The 20,814-nt window shown below is 34.9% G+C and overlaps 1 protein-coding gene across 2 annotated transcripts in view; it reads left to right on the forward strand.

Annotated features, from left to right (window-relative positions):
- Positions 1 to 20,814, forward strand: part of Atp6v1a (ATPase H+ transporting V1 subunit A) — a 51,860-nt gene that overhangs the window by 21,615 nt on the left and 9,431 nt on the right. For both annotated transcript variants that reach the window (XM_033767989.1, XM_010630089.2), the window contains 11 exons: positions 613 to 707; positions 2,919 to 3,047; positions 5,196 to 5,410; positions 5,845 to 5,982; positions 7,803 to 7,954; positions 11,589 to 11,751; positions 12,272 to 12,380; positions 13,860 to 13,982; positions 14,075 to 14,189; positions 15,117 to 15,180; positions 16,690 to 16,893. In XM_033767989.1, coding sequence (XP_033623880.1) covers positions 623 to 707; positions 2,919 to 3,047; positions 5,196 to 5,410; positions 5,845 to 5,982; positions 7,803 to 7,954; positions 11,589 to 11,751; positions 12,272 to 12,380; positions 13,860 to 13,982; positions 14,075 to 14,189; positions 15,117 to 15,180; positions 16,690 to 16,893 — 1,497 coding nt within the window. In that variant the 5' untranslated portion in view covers positions 613 to 622. The remainder of the gene's footprint in view (positions 1 to 612; positions 708 to 2,918; positions 3,048 to 5,195; positions 5,411 to 5,844; positions 5,983 to 7,802; positions 7,955 to 11,588; positions 11,752 to 12,271; positions 12,381 to 13,859; positions 13,983 to 14,074; positions 14,190 to 15,116; positions 15,181 to 16,689; positions 16,894 to 20,814) is intronic.

Consider the following 20,814-nt stretch of genomic DNA (forward strand, 5'->3'; position numbering starts at 1 on the left):
TTTGATGCTAGAGAGCAAACCCACAACCTTTTGTATGCTAGGCAAGTACTCTACTATTGAACTACATCCCCAGCTCCATAAAAATTATTTGAAGTGTAAAATATATAATTTGTTACATTGTAAAATGTACTGTGATAAAAAAATAAAAGAGTCAAGGAGAAAAGTATGTCATGATTTAAATATAAGGGCAGAGCAATCTCATGAAGATAGTGATGTTGAAATAAAGACCAGGCAGAGGGAACAACCTATATGAATAATGTAGCTGTGTTTGGCGAAGTGACAGAGTTCAGTGTGTATGTGGAATGATTAAGAGTAGTCGAACAGGAAGTCAGAGAGGTAATTGGGAAGAAGAGGGTTTTGTAGGGCTGGTTTGGTCATTTGAAAAAAGTCTTTTTTGCTATACTGCTTGGTATTTGACAAAAATTTAAGAATGTGGTATTTCATTTTACTTTGAAAAGGTATAGTAACTAAAACAGTAAACCAAAAATTAAAGTTGGGTACTTAGTATTGATTCTTTTCTTTTAGGATTATAACTAAATTTTTAAGTTTTAGGATTTATAATTCTAACTTAATTTTAAAATCTTTTTTTCTTTCTTTTTTTTAAAACCATAGGTAAATTAACATGATGGATTTCTCTAAACTACCCAAGATACTTGATGAAGAGAAAGAAAGCACATTTGGTTATGTGCATGGGGTCTCAGGACCTGGTAAGTAATTCATAATCATCTCAAGAATAAAGATTCTTAAATGTAATTGTCTTTTCAAGGTGCTTTTGATAGAAATACACAGGTTTATGTTCACATACATAAATTATTACCCTTAAAAGGTCTCATTGTCACTTATGATCTCCATCCTAAGGGTTCATCTAGCATTGCTCATGTAAATTTTCTAGTTATTGAGGTGCTACTTTGTGATATACTTTTTATCTTATACAGATGTATTAGTGCTTAGTATTTTACCTATATCTATTAATTTTTTGTTAAATTTGAGATGAAAAAAATTTAACATGTAATACTTTACAGAAAATAGTTATTCAGTTAATATCAATGTGCTTTGAACTTCAGCAGTTGTCTTCAAAGTGTTTCTTCTGCTCTTTACATTTATAAATCCTTCTGAATGGCAGCTTCAGGTACAGTATCACATAACTAGCTACCCGAAAATCTTCTGACCTAATACATACTAACAGTGGAAAGTGATGTTAAACTTTCTGTCTACTCTGCCAAAACTTGGAGTTCTGTGTTTCAAATACTAAATCTCATTTCAGTGTTCATTTTGTTCCTGAGCATTCCCACAGCAAAACACAATTCACAGTTTCTCTCGGTAAAACTTGCTCGTTGATCTCCACCCCCACCCCCGAACCAGGGATCAAACTCAGCAGGACCTTCCATTTTGGAGGCAGGTGCAGTACCACTGAGCTAAATGCCCAGCCCCCATTGATTTATTATTGTTACTGCTATGAAAATTCATTTTTTCTTGTCTTTATCAGTCTCGCTTTACAGTCTTTTTTCTCTAGTCACAGAGGAAGTGATGGTATTTTTTTGATGCTTAGACAAATGAAGGCTATCATTATGTCTTTTTCTTCTTTCCCAAGAGCTTGGTGTTTGAGCTTGAACTCCTTAGCAAGTAATACAAAGGTTATATATTTTATTAATGCCACTATTTAAAATCTTTTTTGCCATTCAGAGAAATAATTTTCCCCTTTGATCATAAAGATCTTTAGGACAGGTAGGCTAAACAGGAACTTGCAGAGAAAAGGCTAGAGAACAACACTGAAGAGTATAGGTGAAACTATTCCACAGAAATCTGTAGTAAACTTCTGGAACCAACTTTTAATTCTTAACTACTTAATAGTAGAGAAACGAAATGACATCAATTTTTTGCTTACCATATATGATTTTAAAGTTTTTTTATCTGCGATATTTCAGTGTAACAATTTTTATACAGTAGATATAGAACTAAACATTTAAGAAATGAATAAATCTTCATTTTTATAACAGTTTAATTCAATATCAATAAATTAAATTCCCTTGAAATACTGTATTGCCTATTATATAGTTGTACTTAGTTGTATCTATTTTTCCGCATTTCTAAAAAAGTGGCAACCTTCCCTTCTTCACAGAGAAGTAATTTTTGCTTACAAAGCAACACAGTCCAGTCATAAGTTTTCATCCTGTCTCAGTATTTATAAGAAATAGAGGTTCTTATTTGGTATTTCCTCAGTGGTAGTTTCTGGTTGTACATTTTCACTGTTCTGTAAAAATTTTTTAAATGCCTAGATGCAGTGTGTGAATCTTCCTTTGTAGACCCTATCATTAGTTTATCGAAAAGGTTATGTATCCCAGAAAAGTTTTAAATACCACTGGTTTAAGGTATTCCAAAGTAAAGATGTTACTTTAAGTATTATCGCTAAGTGGAAATGGTCATAACATAGTAAAGTGATAATTGGGTAGTATTCTAAAGCTAATTTTAAAGTTTTTTATTATTCCAAAACCCATCATTACATGTATTATAGTAACCTGGGTCGATCTGACAATGTGTCAATACTATCAGATACAGAACTTCAAACACTGAAAATAACCTTCACGTGTGTTAAGCAAATTAATAACCTTTAGCCTAATAAATTATTTTGTTTATCAATTTACTGGTACTTTTTTTTTTTTTTTCTGGTCCTGAGAAATGCAGGACGTTGTGCTTACCAGGCAGGCATGGCACCACTGAGCTACATCCCTAGCCCTTGTTTATACAATTTATATCATGTACTAAAATATATCTTAATGTGAAACTATAGTAAGAGTTTTATCTTTTTTGAATATATGAAAGAAGGCATATTATTGGATTTATTGGAGTTTTAAAATATCTACAACTCTTCACAGAGCACTTGAGTCTTAAACCATTAAAGTAATCTTTTGTCCTTTAAGTTGTTACAGCATGTGACATGGCAGGTGCAGCCATGTATGAGCTGGTGAGAGTGGGCCACAGTGAGTTGGTTGGAGAGATTATTCGGTTGGAAGGTGATATGGCTACTATTCAGGTGTACGAAGAAACCTGTATCCTTTTTGGTTCAGTTTCCTGCTGCTTTCTCTGTGTTAAAATTTAAGGATTTAAGCCAAAGGTAAATAGAGCATCAACCAGGGATGTTAGAAGTATGAAATATAGATGTCTGGTAGAGACCTGATTTATACTGGAGTAACTGAAGAAAGGAAAAAAGTACACTAGGGATTAGTATTCTTATTTTAAGAAATTAGTATATATTCTGAATTTTCATTGCCCTTAATTTAATGTTTTTAGTAATTCACAAACTTCAAAAGGGTCTAGTTGGAAACTTTTTTTATTGGACACATATTGTAATACTAGTAGTCTAAATGGAATATTGATTAATATTACTAAAATTCTCCAATCATATCTATTTAAAATAATGTCTACAATTAGTCACTACTCTAGTCTAATGAATAGCACTGTTACATATTACAGCTTTAGCACAAGGAAGTCCTTACTGTTTGATTATTAGAATATTGCCTTTTAAGCTGGGCATGTCAGTGCTCTCCTCTAATCCCAGTACTCTGGGAGGTATAGGTAGGAAGATCTCAAATTAGAGCCCAATCTGGGCAATTTAGCAATGTAGTGAGTCCTTGTCTCAAAATAAAAAGGCCTGGAGATATGGGTCAGGGAAAAGGCACTAGACTCAATCCCTAGTACTGCAAAAAATATTTTTAAATTCACTTTTAAACATAAATTAGCTACCATGCTTGCGTAACTATCGTGTTATTTTATATGTATATATATTTTTATATATTTCAGAAGAAGGGTAGATACATGATAAAATGTTAATGGTAGAATGTAGAGAATTCACTGAAAAATCTCAACTTTGTAGGTTTAAAAATTTCATATTCAGATATTGGGGAGTAAAAGCACATGTTTTGGAAATCATTCTAGAGCAATTTATATATGCTGCTGTTCCTTTTTTTACTGGCTACATAGAATTCTATCATATGGGTTTTCATAATTAGTTAATCTCTTAATGTAGAAATTTTAATTTTGAGTGCTTTTCATCTTTTATATCAGCACTGCTACCGTGTAAATTTTCAGAAGCTAAATTCCTAGGTCAAAGTTTATTCATTTTTAATTTTGATAGATAGTGCTAAATTGCTTTCTGTAAAAGTTGTACTGGTTTTTACTCCTGACAGCGAATATTAGAGAACAAGGTAGAATTCCTATGCTTATTTTCAGATTTTATTGTTTCCTTTTCAAAGATCTTTTTCTTAGATGTGTGTGTGTGTGTGTGTGTGTGTGTGTGTGTGTGTGAGTGTGACTAGGAAATCAACCCAGGGCCTCCTCACCAAGCTGTATCCCTAGCCTTTTTAAAATTTTAATTTTGAGACAGAATATCACTAAGTTGTCGCGTTGGATTCAAACTTGTGATCTTCCCGCCTCAGCCTCCCAGAGTGTTGAGATTACTAGCATGCACTACCATGCTTGGCTTTTTCCTTAGATCTTGGTATTGTAAAAGTTTTTGTCCAGGTACTACTGTCATTTTTAGGAGACTTCTGTTCTTCAGTAGTATGTCTGAAATGATGAATTAATAAGAGGTTTTTGCTTCTATTTTTAGCCCTGTGGTTCCCAAACTACAAAACCACCCTGGGCTTCTCTAGCAAACTCATGTAGTGCCAAGGATGTTTTAAATTTTTGAAGTTAATCAGATAGATCTTGTCAGACATTAGTTCCTTGAGTTAATAAACAGTTTTTGTCAATGGTATCATGTTTGCAAAGCTGACTTTTCAGTGTTTGCTAAGCTAAAATTCAAAAACTGAATCAATGTGAAAGAAGTTTCTGTGTGATTGTAAGATTTGAAAATTATGCAGTGCCCAATAAGCATTTATGTTCTGTTCATAATAATTGCGGTGAAGAATAAAATAAATATGCTTTTTCCTTTCAATTTATGTGTATTCTTTCATTGCTTCTCAGTTGTGTTAGCGTGTGTATATACTCATTAAGTAGTGTGGACAGAACTATTTAAGAATTGGAATTATTAGGTATATTATTCCATGCACTGAAAATATTACTGAAACACTAAGATTGCTATAAAGCAAAAAAGTTTGGGAGGCTCTGTTTTAGCTTATTTCCCTTTTGAACTGTGATATATCCTATTATTAATATCTTTCAACTTTCAGAGTGAGTTTTCCTCAACCACTTTCTAGCTGGTGTGTCTGTTGGAGACCCTGTACTCCGTACTGGTAAACCCCTTTCGGTAGAGCTTGGTCCTGGCATTATGGGAGCCATTTTTGATGGCATTCAAAGGCCTTTGTCAGATATCAGCAGTCAAACCCAAAGTATCTACATCCCAAGAGGAGTAAATGTGTCTGCCCTTAGCAGAGATATCAAGTGGGATTTTACACCATGCAAAAACTTACGGGTATGTCTGTATGATCAGAAGTTTCTAACCTTTGCAAAAGAATGTGAAATGAATATTTAGTGAACACTTAGTACTTTTAACCCAAATAAAAGTAGGCTATAAAAGCATAGTCAGTTTTTCCTTAAATACACTAGAAAGATTATGGAACCAGCGTATTTTATTAATAAGTGAGACCAATGATTTTTTTAATCTTATTGAGTTTATTGGTACTTTTTAAGTATACAGTACAGTTACATTCATCACTAGGATCTTGTACCTTTACATGACAGATCTTGGTTCTCATTTTTTCCCCATACCCCTGCCCTCCCTTCACCCTCTCCACCCTCCCCTATTTACAAAGACTTTGGAGACAAGTGATTTAAATGATAGCAACAAGGTTGAATCTACTTTAGGTTTATTTGAACATTGAACAGGTAAATGCATTTGATTTCTAGGTTGGCAGTCACATCACTGGTGGAGATATTTATGCAATTGTGAATGAGAATTCACTCATCAAACACAAAATCATGTTACCTCCAAGAAATAGAGGGACTGTGACTTACATTGCTCCACCTGGGAATTATGATGCCTCTGTAAGTATCTTTTAAAATAACATAGACTGCCCCTATTTATATATGATAGTTGCATGGTTTCAGTGCCCTAAATAAAATATTTAATATATGTTTTAAACATATCTGTGTGTGTGTGTGTGTGTGTGTGTGTGTGTGTTGCTGGGAATTGGCCCCAAAATCTTGCATATGCCAGGCAAGTGCTGTACTGCTGAACAACATCCCCAGCCTTACATTATTTTGTGAGGATATTTTTATTTTGACTTGGACTTGAGAGTGCAAATTAAGAAGTATGGCATTTCCCTGCATTATTAACTAATGCTACGTACATACATTCATTCATTTATTCTTTATTTATTTATTTATTTTGGTGTTTTGAGGCAGGATCTCCCTATATAGTTGAAATTGACCTGGAATTCACTATCCTCAGCCTCCCAAGTGCTGGGATTACAGGCGTGTGCCACCTCGCCCGGCATCATGCTATCAGCATGGAATGAATAAACCTGGATTTTTATTGTCAATCAGTATTCATATCATTAATTGTATAATGCATTATATGAATTCTTACTTTGGGTAACTTAGTCCTTTAATTGTACTTATAGTTATATATGGTAATACATAATTGACTCATATTAATTTTTATGGCATTGAGGGGACATGATTTCCTCCACATCAGATGTGATAAGAGAGCATTTTTAAGTCTTTTCACAGAAGTCTGTGATCTACAACATATAGAGGACATTAAGAGTTTGTGTGAGGATTGAATTATTTTTTCTCATTGAATTTATTGGTACATTTTAGGTATACAGTACAGTTACATTCATCACTGGGATCTTGTACCTTTATATCACAGGTCTTGGCTCTCATTTTTTCCCCCTTGCCCTCCCTTCACCACCTCCTCCCTTGCCTATTTGCAAATACTTTATTTCCAATTTTTCCTTCTTTTCTTTTCCCTTATTTCCTTTCCCCTACCCCTCTCACTTCCCCTACACCTTTAGCCCTTTTCTTCCTATTTTACATTGTCAATTGTACCATTAGGATCTTATGTACAATTATAGTTTTTCACACCAGAGAAACTATTCGGTATTTACACATGTGACTTATTTATTTCACTTAAGAGTATATCCTCAATATGCATCATTTTCCTATGAATGACTCTTAATTTCTCATTCTTTATGGCTGAGTAGTATTCCATTTTGTAGAAAAAAACCACATCTTTAGAGGATTGATAGTTTTGAACAATCATCTAGACTTATTAGCTTAGAAACACACTCATTCCAAATACAGGAACCACCCAAAAGCAGATAATTCAAATTCATGTCAACAAAATTACAGATTTCTATAGGGCCATGAACTTTGGAATTCAGTATTTACAGATGTTATCATACTACTCATTACTCTTGCTTTTATAAATGTTTCATTTAGATAAAGACTTTTAACTATTTTAAATATTTGGAGGCTTTTAGCAGGTATTTTTCCTTATAGTAGTATAAGATCAGTATAATAAAGTAAATAAAACAGAAATTGGAAAGTAAATAAGAAATTTTTACTCCTCTTTAGGCCCAGGAGCATCTTGGTGTTTTCTTTTAGACCTTACTACTTATTTACACATGGTTTAATTAATTTTCTCTATTGTTTGATATATTCCTTTCTAGAAGACTCCAGTAAATTTTTTTAAATCATCAAAACACCTGATTTTATATCAAGACCATATAAATATTCACAATTAAATGTGTAAATCTCCTTTCTAATGTCTATATATACCACCTCTGGGGTTCCTTAAATTTTGACGGAAGAAACATCACAAATTTGACAATGCTCAGAATCCTCCTTTCTTTTTACAGGATGTAGTCTTGGAGCTTGAATTTGAAGGCGTAAAGGAGAAGTTCAACATGGTCCAAGTATGGCCTGTCCGTCAAGTTCGGCCTGTCACCGAGAAGCTGCCAGCCAACCATCCTTTGCTGACTGGCCAGCGAGTCTTGGATGCCCTTTTTCCGTAAGTTTGTGATGTATCCCACTGTTTTTCCTAGTCATTATATGTGTTTATCTTCTCATTATCATCGTAGGTTAATGTTCTGCATGCTGTGTAATATATTCTTAAATTTTAGTTAGGGAGTAATAGTGAATTAAATATAGTTATTCATTGCTAGTGTTTGTTATCAAGCCAAACCAATTGGAGATGTTTTTCCACAGAGGTAAACGAGAAGCATTATTTCTAAAATTTTCTTTAAAAAATAGTTTCCAGAAGAAGAGTACTGTGCCAGAATAATGTAACTGTTTTAAGTTATCCAAGAATAAATTGTTATTTGTTACTGTAAGTTGACTTCTAAAATCCAGTGGGTTTTGTATGGTGCTAAAAGTCTTTCTTAATTTATAGTCTGCTCTTCTATAGTCTCCATTTTCTTTGACCGCTTAAGATCATCCTTGTTTCTCTTTAAATCTCAGGCTTCGTTGTGTCCTATTGTGTTTTCAACAAACAGCTCCATCATTTAATATATAGAAAAGACTGAAGGTGTGAGGCAGGATCTCCATCAACCTCTTATCACCAAACCCATGTACTTTATTGAGCTTCACACATGCTTCACCACTGAGTCACATCCAGCCCATCTGTGTACTCTTGATGTAGTCTCTTAACTTTCAAGATTCTCTCTGAGTTGTTCTTGCTGTTAGTGTCTCATTAAGACCTCCATCCTTGCACATTTCCTTAATAGTCAGTACCTCCTGTTAGCTTATCCTTCACTATTGAGCTTAGACCCCACGGTCTTATTATTCCTATGATTATTTACCTGTAGTAGAGTAAATTTTCTTGTTCCTCTGCATTCTGTCACACCCATCTGGCAAAATTCCAAATATAAATTACTCCAGCTATTTCCTTCTCCTTAACTGTACACACAGGCTTCTGAGAAAATCCAACAATCAGTACAAATTGCTATCTAGCCTCATTACTCTGTAAGTTAATCCTTCTGTAGTTCCCTGGTTATGATTCTTCTGTTTTCCTGAGCAGCTCTTTCAAACTGCTCCAGTTGCCTAAGATCTTCAACTCTACCTTTTTTGTTCCCCTTTCTCTACAAGTAATCATGCTAGATCTTTCACAGAAAAAATTTGGAGACTTAAATAATGAGAATTCCTTCAGTTCCTGGAGAATTATTTAATACACATTCCCATTCATCTTTTCCTTTCTTTTCTGGAGCTTATCCCATTTTTTGTCTCCCCAAGGACTTCTGTCTGTGTTATTTTCCCATCCTCTCCTATCATAAAAAAAAAATCAGGCCTCTATCCCTTCCTATCTTTCACTATTTTTTTCTGTATCTTTATAGCTAAATCTCTTGAAACAGTATGTTATTATGTTCACTTCCACTATAATTCACTGTACTCTGCCCTTGGCTTTACCCCACTCTTGAACTACTCTCAGTGATATCATCAGTCACTCCTGTACTTCATCAGTTCAGGACGTTAATTTCAGTATTAATTCCTGAAACTTTGAATATTGAATTCCACTCTTTCCTCGAAGCACCCTCTTTGTTTTTTCTAGTGGCTTCTGTCTACAAGTTCTCATTCTGTTATAAACTTTTTCCTTAAGTTGTGGTGTTTCTCAGGGTTTTTCCTGCTTGTAAGAACTCTCTGCCTCCATTCTGTCTTGCCTTTCTTTGGATGGCTACTTACCAACTTGACTAAATATTTATGTGTTTCGACTCCCATCTATATCTTTGTCCCAGGTCTCTCCTGAGCTCCAGACTCACTTAACCACTTTCAATTTTCAATTCAAAGCTAAAGTCATCTTAATTACCATGTCCTTCTCCTTTTGTTTGTTGCCTGTCTCCACAAATGTCAATATCATCTATCTCTTGGATCCCTAATTTAAAATCTGTGACTCTTCTCAAGGGTTGATTTGATTGTCATATACCTAATCCTCACTCCTTGGCCCTAATTAAGGCTCACTGTAATTCCTGTAATAATCTTCACATTTATCTAGCTTTCCTGTCGCCAGTCTTTTTGTCCGTATAACATAGTAGTCCATCTAGAGCACATATCTGATTCTCCACTGTTTTACTTGAAACCCTTTTCACATAATCGTTAACTTCTTTTAAAGCCACCCATGATCTGGTTTTTGCCTACTTTCTAGCATTATCTCAGCCACTTGAGTGCCTAAGTGTGTCCTAAATGTCTCCTTCCAGGCATAAGGAAACCCTTTTAATTTCTCAAGTAGTGGTATCTTGTCCATGGACCTTTGCGTATGCTGTACCCTCTGTGTGGATTGTTATTTCTGTTTCTTTTCAGGTCTGTCTGCTTTCAGGAAGAATCTACTAATCACACTCCCGTCCACATCAAACTGCACCCTTTCCTGATTTACTTCCACAGCTCTCTGTGACAGCACTTTTTACATTGAATTGTCGAATTTCCAAAGCGGGACACACCCAGTCCCATCATACCTCGGGTTAAAATGACTTGGCAGAGCCATAGGAGAAATGTGACATGCTTGCTTAGTTTATCAAATGCACTGAAAGATTTAGAGATGAAAATAATTTTTTCGCCTTGTTTATTTTTTGAGACGGTCTTTTTTGAGACGGTCTTGCTATGTATGTAGTTAAGGCTAAGCCTCAAGCTCAGAGAAATCAGAAGGAGAAAAGAAATTTCAATGTGTATTTAGTTTTCTGTTAAAAAAAAATCTATTATAAGTTGCAGTGTTTCTCTGAATTTTTATGATATGACACAATATTGCAAAGACATTGCATTTAGTATCACATCTTATTTCTCCTGCTCAGACTCCCTCCCCCATATGCGCGTGCGTGCACACACACACGTGTGTGCACTCAAACACACTCTTGTACACATGGAGAAATACCCATTTTGCCTTCCCCAAAGAGTATTTCACTCTCCACTGCCACTTTTAGGGAAAATTTGAAAGTGGCTGTTAAATGTTACCCTAATCTCCACTTGGTTCACCAGTTATTTCACTAAAATCTGAGCTCGAGCTCTGTGACCATAGAAACATTATTTTCTTACTGGCTATTTGTAGTCTCTCCCGCAGCATTTCTAAGCACAGTTTTCAGTACCTAGAAAGTACTCAGTAGATAGTACTGGATTAAAGGGAATTGGCTCAACACCTGAGCAATCTGTAATAAGCTCTACATTTTCTAGGTCTTTTTTTGCCTCAGTGGGAAAGTCAAAAGTAGTTTATAGTTTTCTTCTATTATCTTTTTAGGACCTAATACATATAAGCATTCAGAATATCATTAGTATCACTTTATCTTATTTTCATATCTCTCTTTGGCTGGTGCATTATGGAATATATCTTCACTTTTCAACTATTAGAGATGAAAAATACAATGAAAGCCTTCACTATTATAGGTACAAACTAAGGAAGCAGTTATATTTTTATATATCTTGTATGTGTGTATATAGATTAGAGTGCATTTTTTTCCTTAATGTGTATTTATTTTCACTTACCTACTTTATGTAATAGTATTTATTTTGTGTTTGTTTGGGGGGCGTTGGTACTGGGGATTCAACTCAGAACCTTAGGCTTGCGAGGCAGGTGGTGGCACCACTGAGCTAAATCCCTGGCCCTGTAATAGTATTTATTAGCAAGTAGAGTAATCCCTACTTCTTTTTTTTGTTTGTTTGCTTAGGTGTGTACAGGGAGGGACAACTGCTATCCCTGGGGCTTTTGGCTGTGGAAAGACAGTAATATCACAGTCTCTGTCCAAATATTCTAACAGTGATGTGATCATCTACGTAGGATGTGGTGAAAGAGGAAATGAGATGTCTGAAGTTCTCCGGGATTTCCCAGAGGTCTGTATGTGGAAAGCTTCAAATTGTATTCTAGATAAAATGCTACATATCAATTTCATTAGCAACTTTTTGTTGGTCTGAACAATGCTCGCATTTGTCAAGAACCTTTTAAAGAGTTTAAACAAATTTTGTGATTTAATTTATATCATTAAGAAAGAGCATTTGAATTTTTCAAAGTCAAACATTGGAAAGTTTGCAGTTTTCATTTAGAATTGGGAGAAAGATGAAAGACAAAATGTTTATGTACATGAAGTTTGCATAGCCTTTGTGAACTACTAGGTTACTATAGTAACGTTTCCTCTTCCATAAAATAATAGATTTTATTTATGAAATGGCAATTATATCTACTTTCTACTATATATCTACTCTAGAGCAGTCAGGAGAGATGAAGTGATGGGAAATATTGCTTTGGGAATAATGATTAGAGGATTAAGTACAGACACATTGTAAAAAAGAAAAAAGCAACTATAATGTTACATTTAGAGCATTGAGGATAACTAAGGGATTTCTTTACCTCTAGCTCACTATGGAAGTTGATGGTAAGGTAGAATCAATTATGAAGAGGACAGCTTTGGTAGCCAATACCTCCAATATGCCTGTTGCTGCTAGAGAAGCTTCTATTTATACTGGTGAGTTATGAATTAGAATAAAATTCATTAGCAGTTAAGACCTGTTCTTAGGTTTAAAGGTAGTGCCAGACTTTTCCTTTCCCTCAAAATTTCTTTTATCCAAAATACTTCCATACAAACACATTTTCCTAGCTTTTAAGAAAAACTACACATATTTTATCTTGCAAATAAGTGAACAGAAACTATTTATAAAACTGTCTCAATATTTTATATTGGCCAGAAAATGGCCATAAAAAGGGTACAACATACCCCTTTTTATCATATATTTTGCCACTGACCTCTCTTTAAATATACTTGTTCCTATTTAACTTGAATTATCAGCTTTAAATTATTATGTGTTACTTGGGATATAAAAAATAAGAAAATTGCTATGTTTATACATTTTCTTCCATTTTTGCTCCCACTTTCTTCACAGCTTTTCATACTTTTATTTCTACATCTTTAGGATTTATTAAGTTTATATTCTGTTCTGAAACAAACCAGTATTTGATTTAACATTACACTTGCCATAAAATGGAATATATGCTCGCTGATGTTCTTTTGGCCACACTTTCTCCATTTATTTCTTGTTTAAATAAAATAATGCATTCCATCATAAAATCTCAACAAATATGTTTAATGAACTTGCTGCTCGTTTTAGCTTGGGCCCCAGCCCAGAATGATAGAGTTCCCTAACCATTTGAAATAAATATTTATTACAGTAAACAATTACATGTTTGAAATTACCTGATGCCAAAGTCTGGCCTCACCTCACATAGGAAAATACTCCCCCCCCCACTCTTTGTTGAAATAATTAAATCTGAAATTAATTTCCAAATGTAGTTCATACACTCTTTAAAAAATTCAACATAAGTACATAAAAAATTCTCAGAAATTGTCTAAAAACTTGCTCCACAAAAAACTTGCAGAAAACCAAGCATACAAAAAAAATGTAAAAAACCATACACACAAAAACGAACGGTGTAAAACACTTGCACAAGGATATTTTAGTGCTTCACTATTTGTGATAGTTGAAAACTAACAAATGCCAGTGCCCGCCTGTGTTGGTTACAGAATATGCCACGTCCACACAAAGGCATACTATTGTGCAGCCATTTTAAAGAATGAAGTGGACTTGGTTTAAAATGGCAGATAAATATCACCTTTTCCTCTTCATAAAAGTTACCACCAAACAAAGAAAACACAAACATGGAAATATAAACTCAATTGTCAAAAACTAGAAGATACATTTAGCTATGTAACAAAATACTGAAGTCACCTAAATGAATGAAAATCAAAGAAGGGTGTAGGGAAACATTGAGAATTCATTTGAAACAGTACAAATCATATTAAGCTCATGCAAGTAGTGGATACTTCCCAAGAAGCAAAACCAAGCAGCTTGCAGTCTTCCTACATAGTGCTTTTTAAAGTTTCCTTGAGGGCAAAAAGTTAGGATTGTGTATTCTAACATTGTAACTTGTGTTATTTTTCCCGATTTAGGAATTACACTGTCAGAATACTTCCGTGACATGGGTTACCATGTCAGTATGATGGCTGACTCTACCTCCAGATGGGCTGAGGCCCTTAGAGAAATTTCTGGTCGCTTAGCTGAAATGCCTGCAGGTAAGGCTTTGTGTTGCTTATCAATAAGCAAGACTAATAGAATTGCGGGGATGACTTAGAGCCTTTTTTAAAAATTTGCTTTCATCTTTCAGATAGTGGCTATCCTGCATATCTTGGTGCCCGTCTAGCCTCTTTCTATGAGCGAGCAGGCAGAGTGAAGTGTCTTGGAAATCCTGAAAGAGAAGGGAGTGTCAGCATTGTAGGAGCGTAAGCATCCAAACTATTTACTTTTCAAAGGAAAAAGGTCACTTTTTTTCAATTACCAATAACTGAGCCTCAGATGAACTTTATTTGCTACAATAATGTCACTGCACAGAGCTAAAAATCATTTATTTTAAAGAGATAATTTAACTTCCTCTAGGAACCTGGTTCTTAATCAGGCTGCACTCCAGTTTTACCCACAGAGCTTCAGAGAACTCTTTGGATATGTATTGGTCACCTCTGCATGCTCAGGTTCCACAGATAGGACTTGACTACTTTATTATATCCAAGTCATAATATCTTAGGAATAAGTTAGAAAATTGTACACATGCTTAGATGAGACTATATCATGGTAGAAACAAAGATTCACAAATATTGTGTAAAGCCATACTTTCTCTTGAGCTTTTTCTTCCATCCTGCTTCATTTATTTTATTAGAAATAATGAAACTGATTCTAATAAAGATGGTCTTATTTTTTATAGTAGGAAATGTTCAATAATCATCATGTTTAAAGCCAGGCACAGTGGTGCATGCCTGTAATTCCAGTTACCTTGGAGGCTAAGACAGGAGGATCTTGAATTCTCAAAGCTAATTTGGCAACATAGCAGGACTCTGTCTCAAAAAATAAATGTAAAGATAATTGTCATTCTTATTTGCAGCTTAGTAATGGCTTTTGCTTAAGAATTTTATGTATGATTTTTCTTCCCAAGTATTACTCGTTTCTAAAGTTATTTATATCAAAAAGTTAGAGCTGGGGTTATAGCTCAGTGATAGGAATATGTTATTCACATTAAATTTCAAAGAAATTTGACTTCCACATAGGTATTTTTCATAAGCATTTTAATGCCTGTTATTATTAAGTTTCCAAAAAATTGGCTTTCATATACATTTTTCCTAAGCATTTCTAATGATTATGTGTATTTTTCTATCTAGAGTTTCTCCACCTGGTGGTGATTTTTCTGATCCAGTTACATCTGCTACTCTTGGTATTGTTCAGGTATGTCTTTTCCTACTGTAGTCAACTTCTAAGTCCCCTCCACTGTTCTAACATTATGTAAATTGTCATGATATATTTAATTTAATCACCAAAGAGTAGGCAGTGGTAAATTGTGTTTTAGGAACGTCCTGAACACCAAGAACCTTTAATGCCATTTGATTTTTTGTTGGATCTATAGCCAGTTGATAATAAAGTAAACATATAGGTGGGAAATACATCCAGCTAGAAAATACAGGTAGAGTTATGCTGTCCTTTAAGCAAATAGTCCCAATACTATACCTGGCAAAAGTCTAGAAATTTATTCCTCCTCACAGTATGATCTAGTACAGATGATCCTGTCAGGAAATGTCTCTCTTGCATTCATCATGCTAGAGGCGCAAGCTCTGCTGTCTTGTGGCCCATTCCGTTAATTGGCTTCGGGGTCATCTGCATCTGGCTGATATGGGGAAACAGTGGAAAGGACTTACCCACTTTTGGGACCGTGGGCTCACATTCCATTAACTATACCTAGAGGAAAACAAGGCTGGAAAATGTAGTATTTCCTTAAGCAGTTGATTCCTTAAAACACATTGTGAAATTTAGTGGATGACTAGCCAGCCTGGCCATTAAAAGAGGCTTTTAAATAAAGGGTGTGTTAGACTCCGGTATAGTTAAAAAATAAAGTTGATATCACATGAAATGGCAGAGGTTAAATTTACAACTTTGAAATTCTTCAATATTTGCTAAAAAAATTTTTTTTGATTTTTAAATTTGTGGGGAATGCCAGGGAGTTAGCTCAGTGGCACTATGCCTGCCTTGCAATCACAAGGTCCTGAGTTCAAACCCCAGTACCAGAAAATAAAGAATCTTGGATTAAATTGTGGGGAAAGGTGGTGTAAAATTAGGAATACATAAAATATCTGTGAATGTTTTGCCTCAGAAAAATGAATGTCAAATCTTACTAGATTAGTCATAAGGAACTGAATTTGATCAGAACATTGAAAAGTTTTTAATCAAAGTAAAGTATCTCTTTAAAGCCAGGTCTGTTGGCACATGCCTGTAATCCCAGCATTCAGAAGGCTCAGGCAAGAGGATTGTGGGTTTGAGGCCAGCCTGACTACATAGTGATACCTTGTCTGAAATTATGTATATATCAATTTTCTTTTTTTATATCACATTTGGCACACTATTAAGGAAATTCAGATAAAATTTGAATTTGATGATAAATGATACCTTGAAAATGAGAGAATATACATATATAGATATATAGATATTTTTGGGGGCTACTGGGGCTCGAACTTGGGTCCTTGTCCTTGTGAAGTAGGTGGTGGAACCACTGAGCTAAATCCCTGACCCAAGAGAATATATTTTTAATTAACACTTTGTGTAAGTTTTATTTTTCAGTCACACTTGTTATATACAAAAAAGATGCATAATTTGACGAGTAAATTATAAGATTGCATATTTAGAACAAATATACTTAAAATTTTTTTAAATTTGTTTTCTTTTGGGGGGTTATTTTTATATCAGGTGTTCTGGGGCTTAGATAAGAAATTAGCTCAACGGAAGCACTTCCCCTCGGTCAACTGGCTCATCAGCTACAGCAAATACATGCGGGCCTTGGATGAGTACTATGACAAACACTTCACAGAGTTTGTTCCTCTGAGGACCAAAGCTAAGGAAATTCTTCAGGAAGAAGAAGACCTGGCAGAAATTGTACAGCTTGTGGGAAAGGTAAGTTGTTAAAGTTCATGTAGGACAGATCTATAGGCTACACAGTAGAGTGTAGAAAAAAAGCTAAAACTTGAAATGCAGATTCTTGTCTAACAAAATGAATTAACTGCTAGATTTAAATTAAAGTGTTAACAAGTAATCAATATCAAATATTTTTAAGCTAATCAAAAAATTTTATTCTTCATAGCACTTAGAATGATCCTGGGTTTCTTAGAAAGCTTTGATTTTCTTCTAGTTCTTGACATGGATGTATCTATCACCAATCAAATTAGAGGTGGCAGAGTTAGGATCTGTTAACTGAAGGAACACTAGGACTAGGAATCAGAAGGGCTAAATTCTAGTTTCTCCAGTAATTAGCTATGTGACCTTCAACTAGTGGCTTACAGTCTTGTGTTGGTCTTGATGCTTCAAAGGAATTTATGATTAAATTTATCGCAATTAGCTGGGGATATAGCCCAGTGTTTAAAGTGTATGCCTAGCATATACAAGACTCTGGTTTCAATCCCCAGTACTGCCTATAAAATAAAATAAAATAAAATAAAATAAATAATAAAATAAAATAAAATAAAATAAAATAAAATTTTACCCAAATCTCAGAATTGAATGACTTTGCAGAAAGTACACAACATAGTTCTCTGATTTGTTCTTTTTTATTATATCTTATAAACTGACCTAATTGTTTCCTATAGAAGAGGTAATTATTAGAGAGTTAAAGTGTTAGAGTTAATGTGTATTGAGTATTCATTATAGAATATTGTGGCCCTCCGGGAATAATTAGAAACTGAAAACCTGCAAAACCAGATAAGGCAATACAAGAAAAGGAAATTATACGTTCATTTTGTTTATGAATGTAGATATAAATAGTAATATTTGCTTACTAGAATCAGGATATTTAAAAAGTAGAATAATATATCACGAGCAAATAAAGTTTATCTGAGGAATACAAATGTTATTCAGCACAGAAATTCTAATTCAGTGTAATTGATACAATAGAAAAATGATACTTCAATCATTATAATTCCGTATAATTTTTAGAAACCTTTTAACAAGGAACAGAAAGAAGCTTTCTTAGTTTATTAAAGTTATCTTCTAAGCTGGACATGATGGTATGTGCCTGTAGTCCCAGCTACTTAGGAGGAAGGATCACTTGAATCCAGAAATTTCATGTCTGTCTGGGCAACATAACAAAACTTTGTCTTAAGGAAATAAAAATAAGCCTGGTGTGGTAGTACGTGCCTGTAACCCCCTACTCAAGAGGATAAGGCAGTTGGATTACAAGTTCAGGGCCAGCCTGGGCAAAATAGCAAAACCCTGTCTCAAAATAAAAAGGGCTGGGGATGTAACTTGATAGAGAAACCCTGGGTTCAGTCTCTAGTACCACCAAAAAAAAGTAAAATTAAAAAAACAAAACAAAACATGTTACTTACTGGAAAATGAATGCATTTAAAGGTCAAGAGGAAGACAAAAATGACTGTTATCGTTATGTTCAATTAAAAAGAGTTCCTGAACAAAGATGTAAGAAAAGAAATAACAAAAGTTGTAAAATGTCATTATATGCTCATACAACTAGAAAAATAACAGGGAAATGAATAATAATAAAGAACTTGGTGAGGGGTCCTGATTCATTATAAACACAAATCAAGACAATTTTTCTGTACTAGCAATACTAATTAGAAAATAGATTCACAGCCTTATTTACAAAAAGGTAAATAACGAGCTTCTCCTTATTGGATATTAATACAAAACCACAGTAATAAAAACTGGTATTGGCCTGTTGCCCTCTGGTCCGTTGGGGCCTTGGGAGGATGTACCCCTTGGTTGCGGTTCTCAGCTGTTCAGGTGGCGCCTAGGAGATGGGAGCCTTGGGGCGCTGCGTCTGGCTGAATGTCATTGTCAACCAGAGCAGTCACTGGAACGCGTCCTCTCTGCCAGGTGTCGAGAAGCCCTCTGCTTCTGAAAGCCCTGTGCCCTGCAAGTTATGCTTGGTGCTCATGGAATGTGCAAGAAGGGTCATGGAGAAGATGAGATGAAGATGATGTAAAACCCGTTCAGCAGGGCCAGCAAGCTTTGCTGTGGGAGTATTAGTTGTGCTATAACTGGAATTTAAGGCTCCTTGGGACAGCCAGATTTTGTTCTTCTCACCCAGTAACCTCATAAGATAAGCGCTGGACTTCCTCATCAAAACAACTACTCACAGGCTGAGAATTCATGAAAAGACTATCCAGAGGTTCCCAAACTTACCTCCTCTAATTGGTAAAATTCAGAGTCCTAGACCCCCCAGCCTTACCTGTTAAATCCTTTCAGATGGGAATGGACTAGGAGCTGGTGTTTTTACTTTGGTCCCTGATTATACCTTATCCTTGGCAAAATATGAAAAATACTGACCTAAACCAATCAAATGCTCTTTCTGGAGAATTTTAAATAGGAAATATGAATAAGATGATTTGCCTTGGAAACTGAATCTGAAAACATAAGAAGGTAAAGTTACATGGCAGCAGAACATATAGGAGCATATATAAGTAAAAACAGAGCAGTAGAGAAAAATACAGAGTAATAGGAAAGAATTAAGTTTCTTAATGCATTGACTGGAAAATGTAAAAAGTTATAAAGTGCTGTGGACCAGTTCCTATATCAGGGTTTGGGAACTCAAAGAACAGGAGAGGCCTGGTCTCTACCATCATGTGACCTACCATCACACAGGAATCATGTCTGCTTATCAAATCACATGTGAATACCACTGTGCTCTGATGTTTGTGTCTCCCCAAAATTCCCATGTGAAGCCTTAATCCCCAGAGTAATTGTACTGAAAAGTAAAAAAGGGGGCGTGACTTTGGGCTCCTGAAGGCAGAGCTCTCTTGAATGGGATTAGTGCCTTAAAAAAGAAGCCTGAGGGCCCGGGGATTTAGCTCAGTGGTGCTGCAACTGCCTGGCAAGCACAAGGTCTTCAGTTTGATTCCCAGTACCAAGGAAAAAAGAAAGCCTGAGGGAGCTTGTTTACACCTTCCAGCCTGTGAAGAAACATAGCCATCCCTCATCAAACAGCAGATAAGCTAGTGTCTTGATCATGGGCTTCCCAGCCTCTAGAACTGTGAGCCATAAATTTCTGTTATTTATAAAGCACATAGTCTGAGGTACTTTATTATAGCAGCTCAAGGGGACAAAAACCTTCCCAACTTATAGTATATAGTAAGTGTTTTGAACAGAATATAGTTATAAGAAAAATACAAGAACAAAAATGAGGCTTAGTTTTCTGGTAGACTTGCGGCTTCCTCTGAAGGATTAGTATTTGAGCTACTGCCAGCAAGATAAGAGTTACTGAGTAAGATCTAAACATTTGAGGTCTGTGCTGTCCACTGAGTGACTCATGGCCATTGTCGCTATTGAGCACTTGAAATGTGGGAATCTCAAGTTGACATATGCTATAAGAGAGGTGGACGTGCTGGATTTTAAAGATTTGGTGCAAAGAAGAAAACAAAATGTCACACAAGTAAATTTTCTGCACATGTTACATGTTAAAATTACAGTATTTTAAATATATACTACATTGAATAAAAATTAATTTTGCATGATTGAAACAAAACTGGTATTGGTAAAATAACAAATAGACCAGTGGAACAGAACAGGGGTAGATATGCATATATATGAATCCTGGATATTACAAAGTAAATCAAGTTAGGGGAGAATGGATTGTTTTAGTGAATAATAAACTATAAAACTGGATTACCACCAAATTCCACATACAAAGATGGGCTTCAGATGGATTACCATTTTAACTGTGAGAAAGAAGACTTTCAGGTTAACAAAACAAATGTTAAAAACTTACTGATCTAGGATTGGGAAAGGATGTCTTTAAACTCCCTTAAACAAACATTAAAAGAAAAACAATTATTTTAAAAAATAAGAATTTTTTTTCAGCAGAGA

Source organism: Fukomys damarensis, unplaced genomic scaffold (assembly GCF_012274545.1).
Source record: "Fukomys damarensis isolate Sample0158 unplaced genomic scaffold, DMR_v1.0_HiC HiC_scaffold_24, whole genome shotgun sequence".
In the NCBI taxonomy this organism is placed as follows: Eukaryota; Metazoa; Chordata; class Mammalia; order Rodentia; family Bathyergidae; genus Fukomys; species Fukomys damarensis.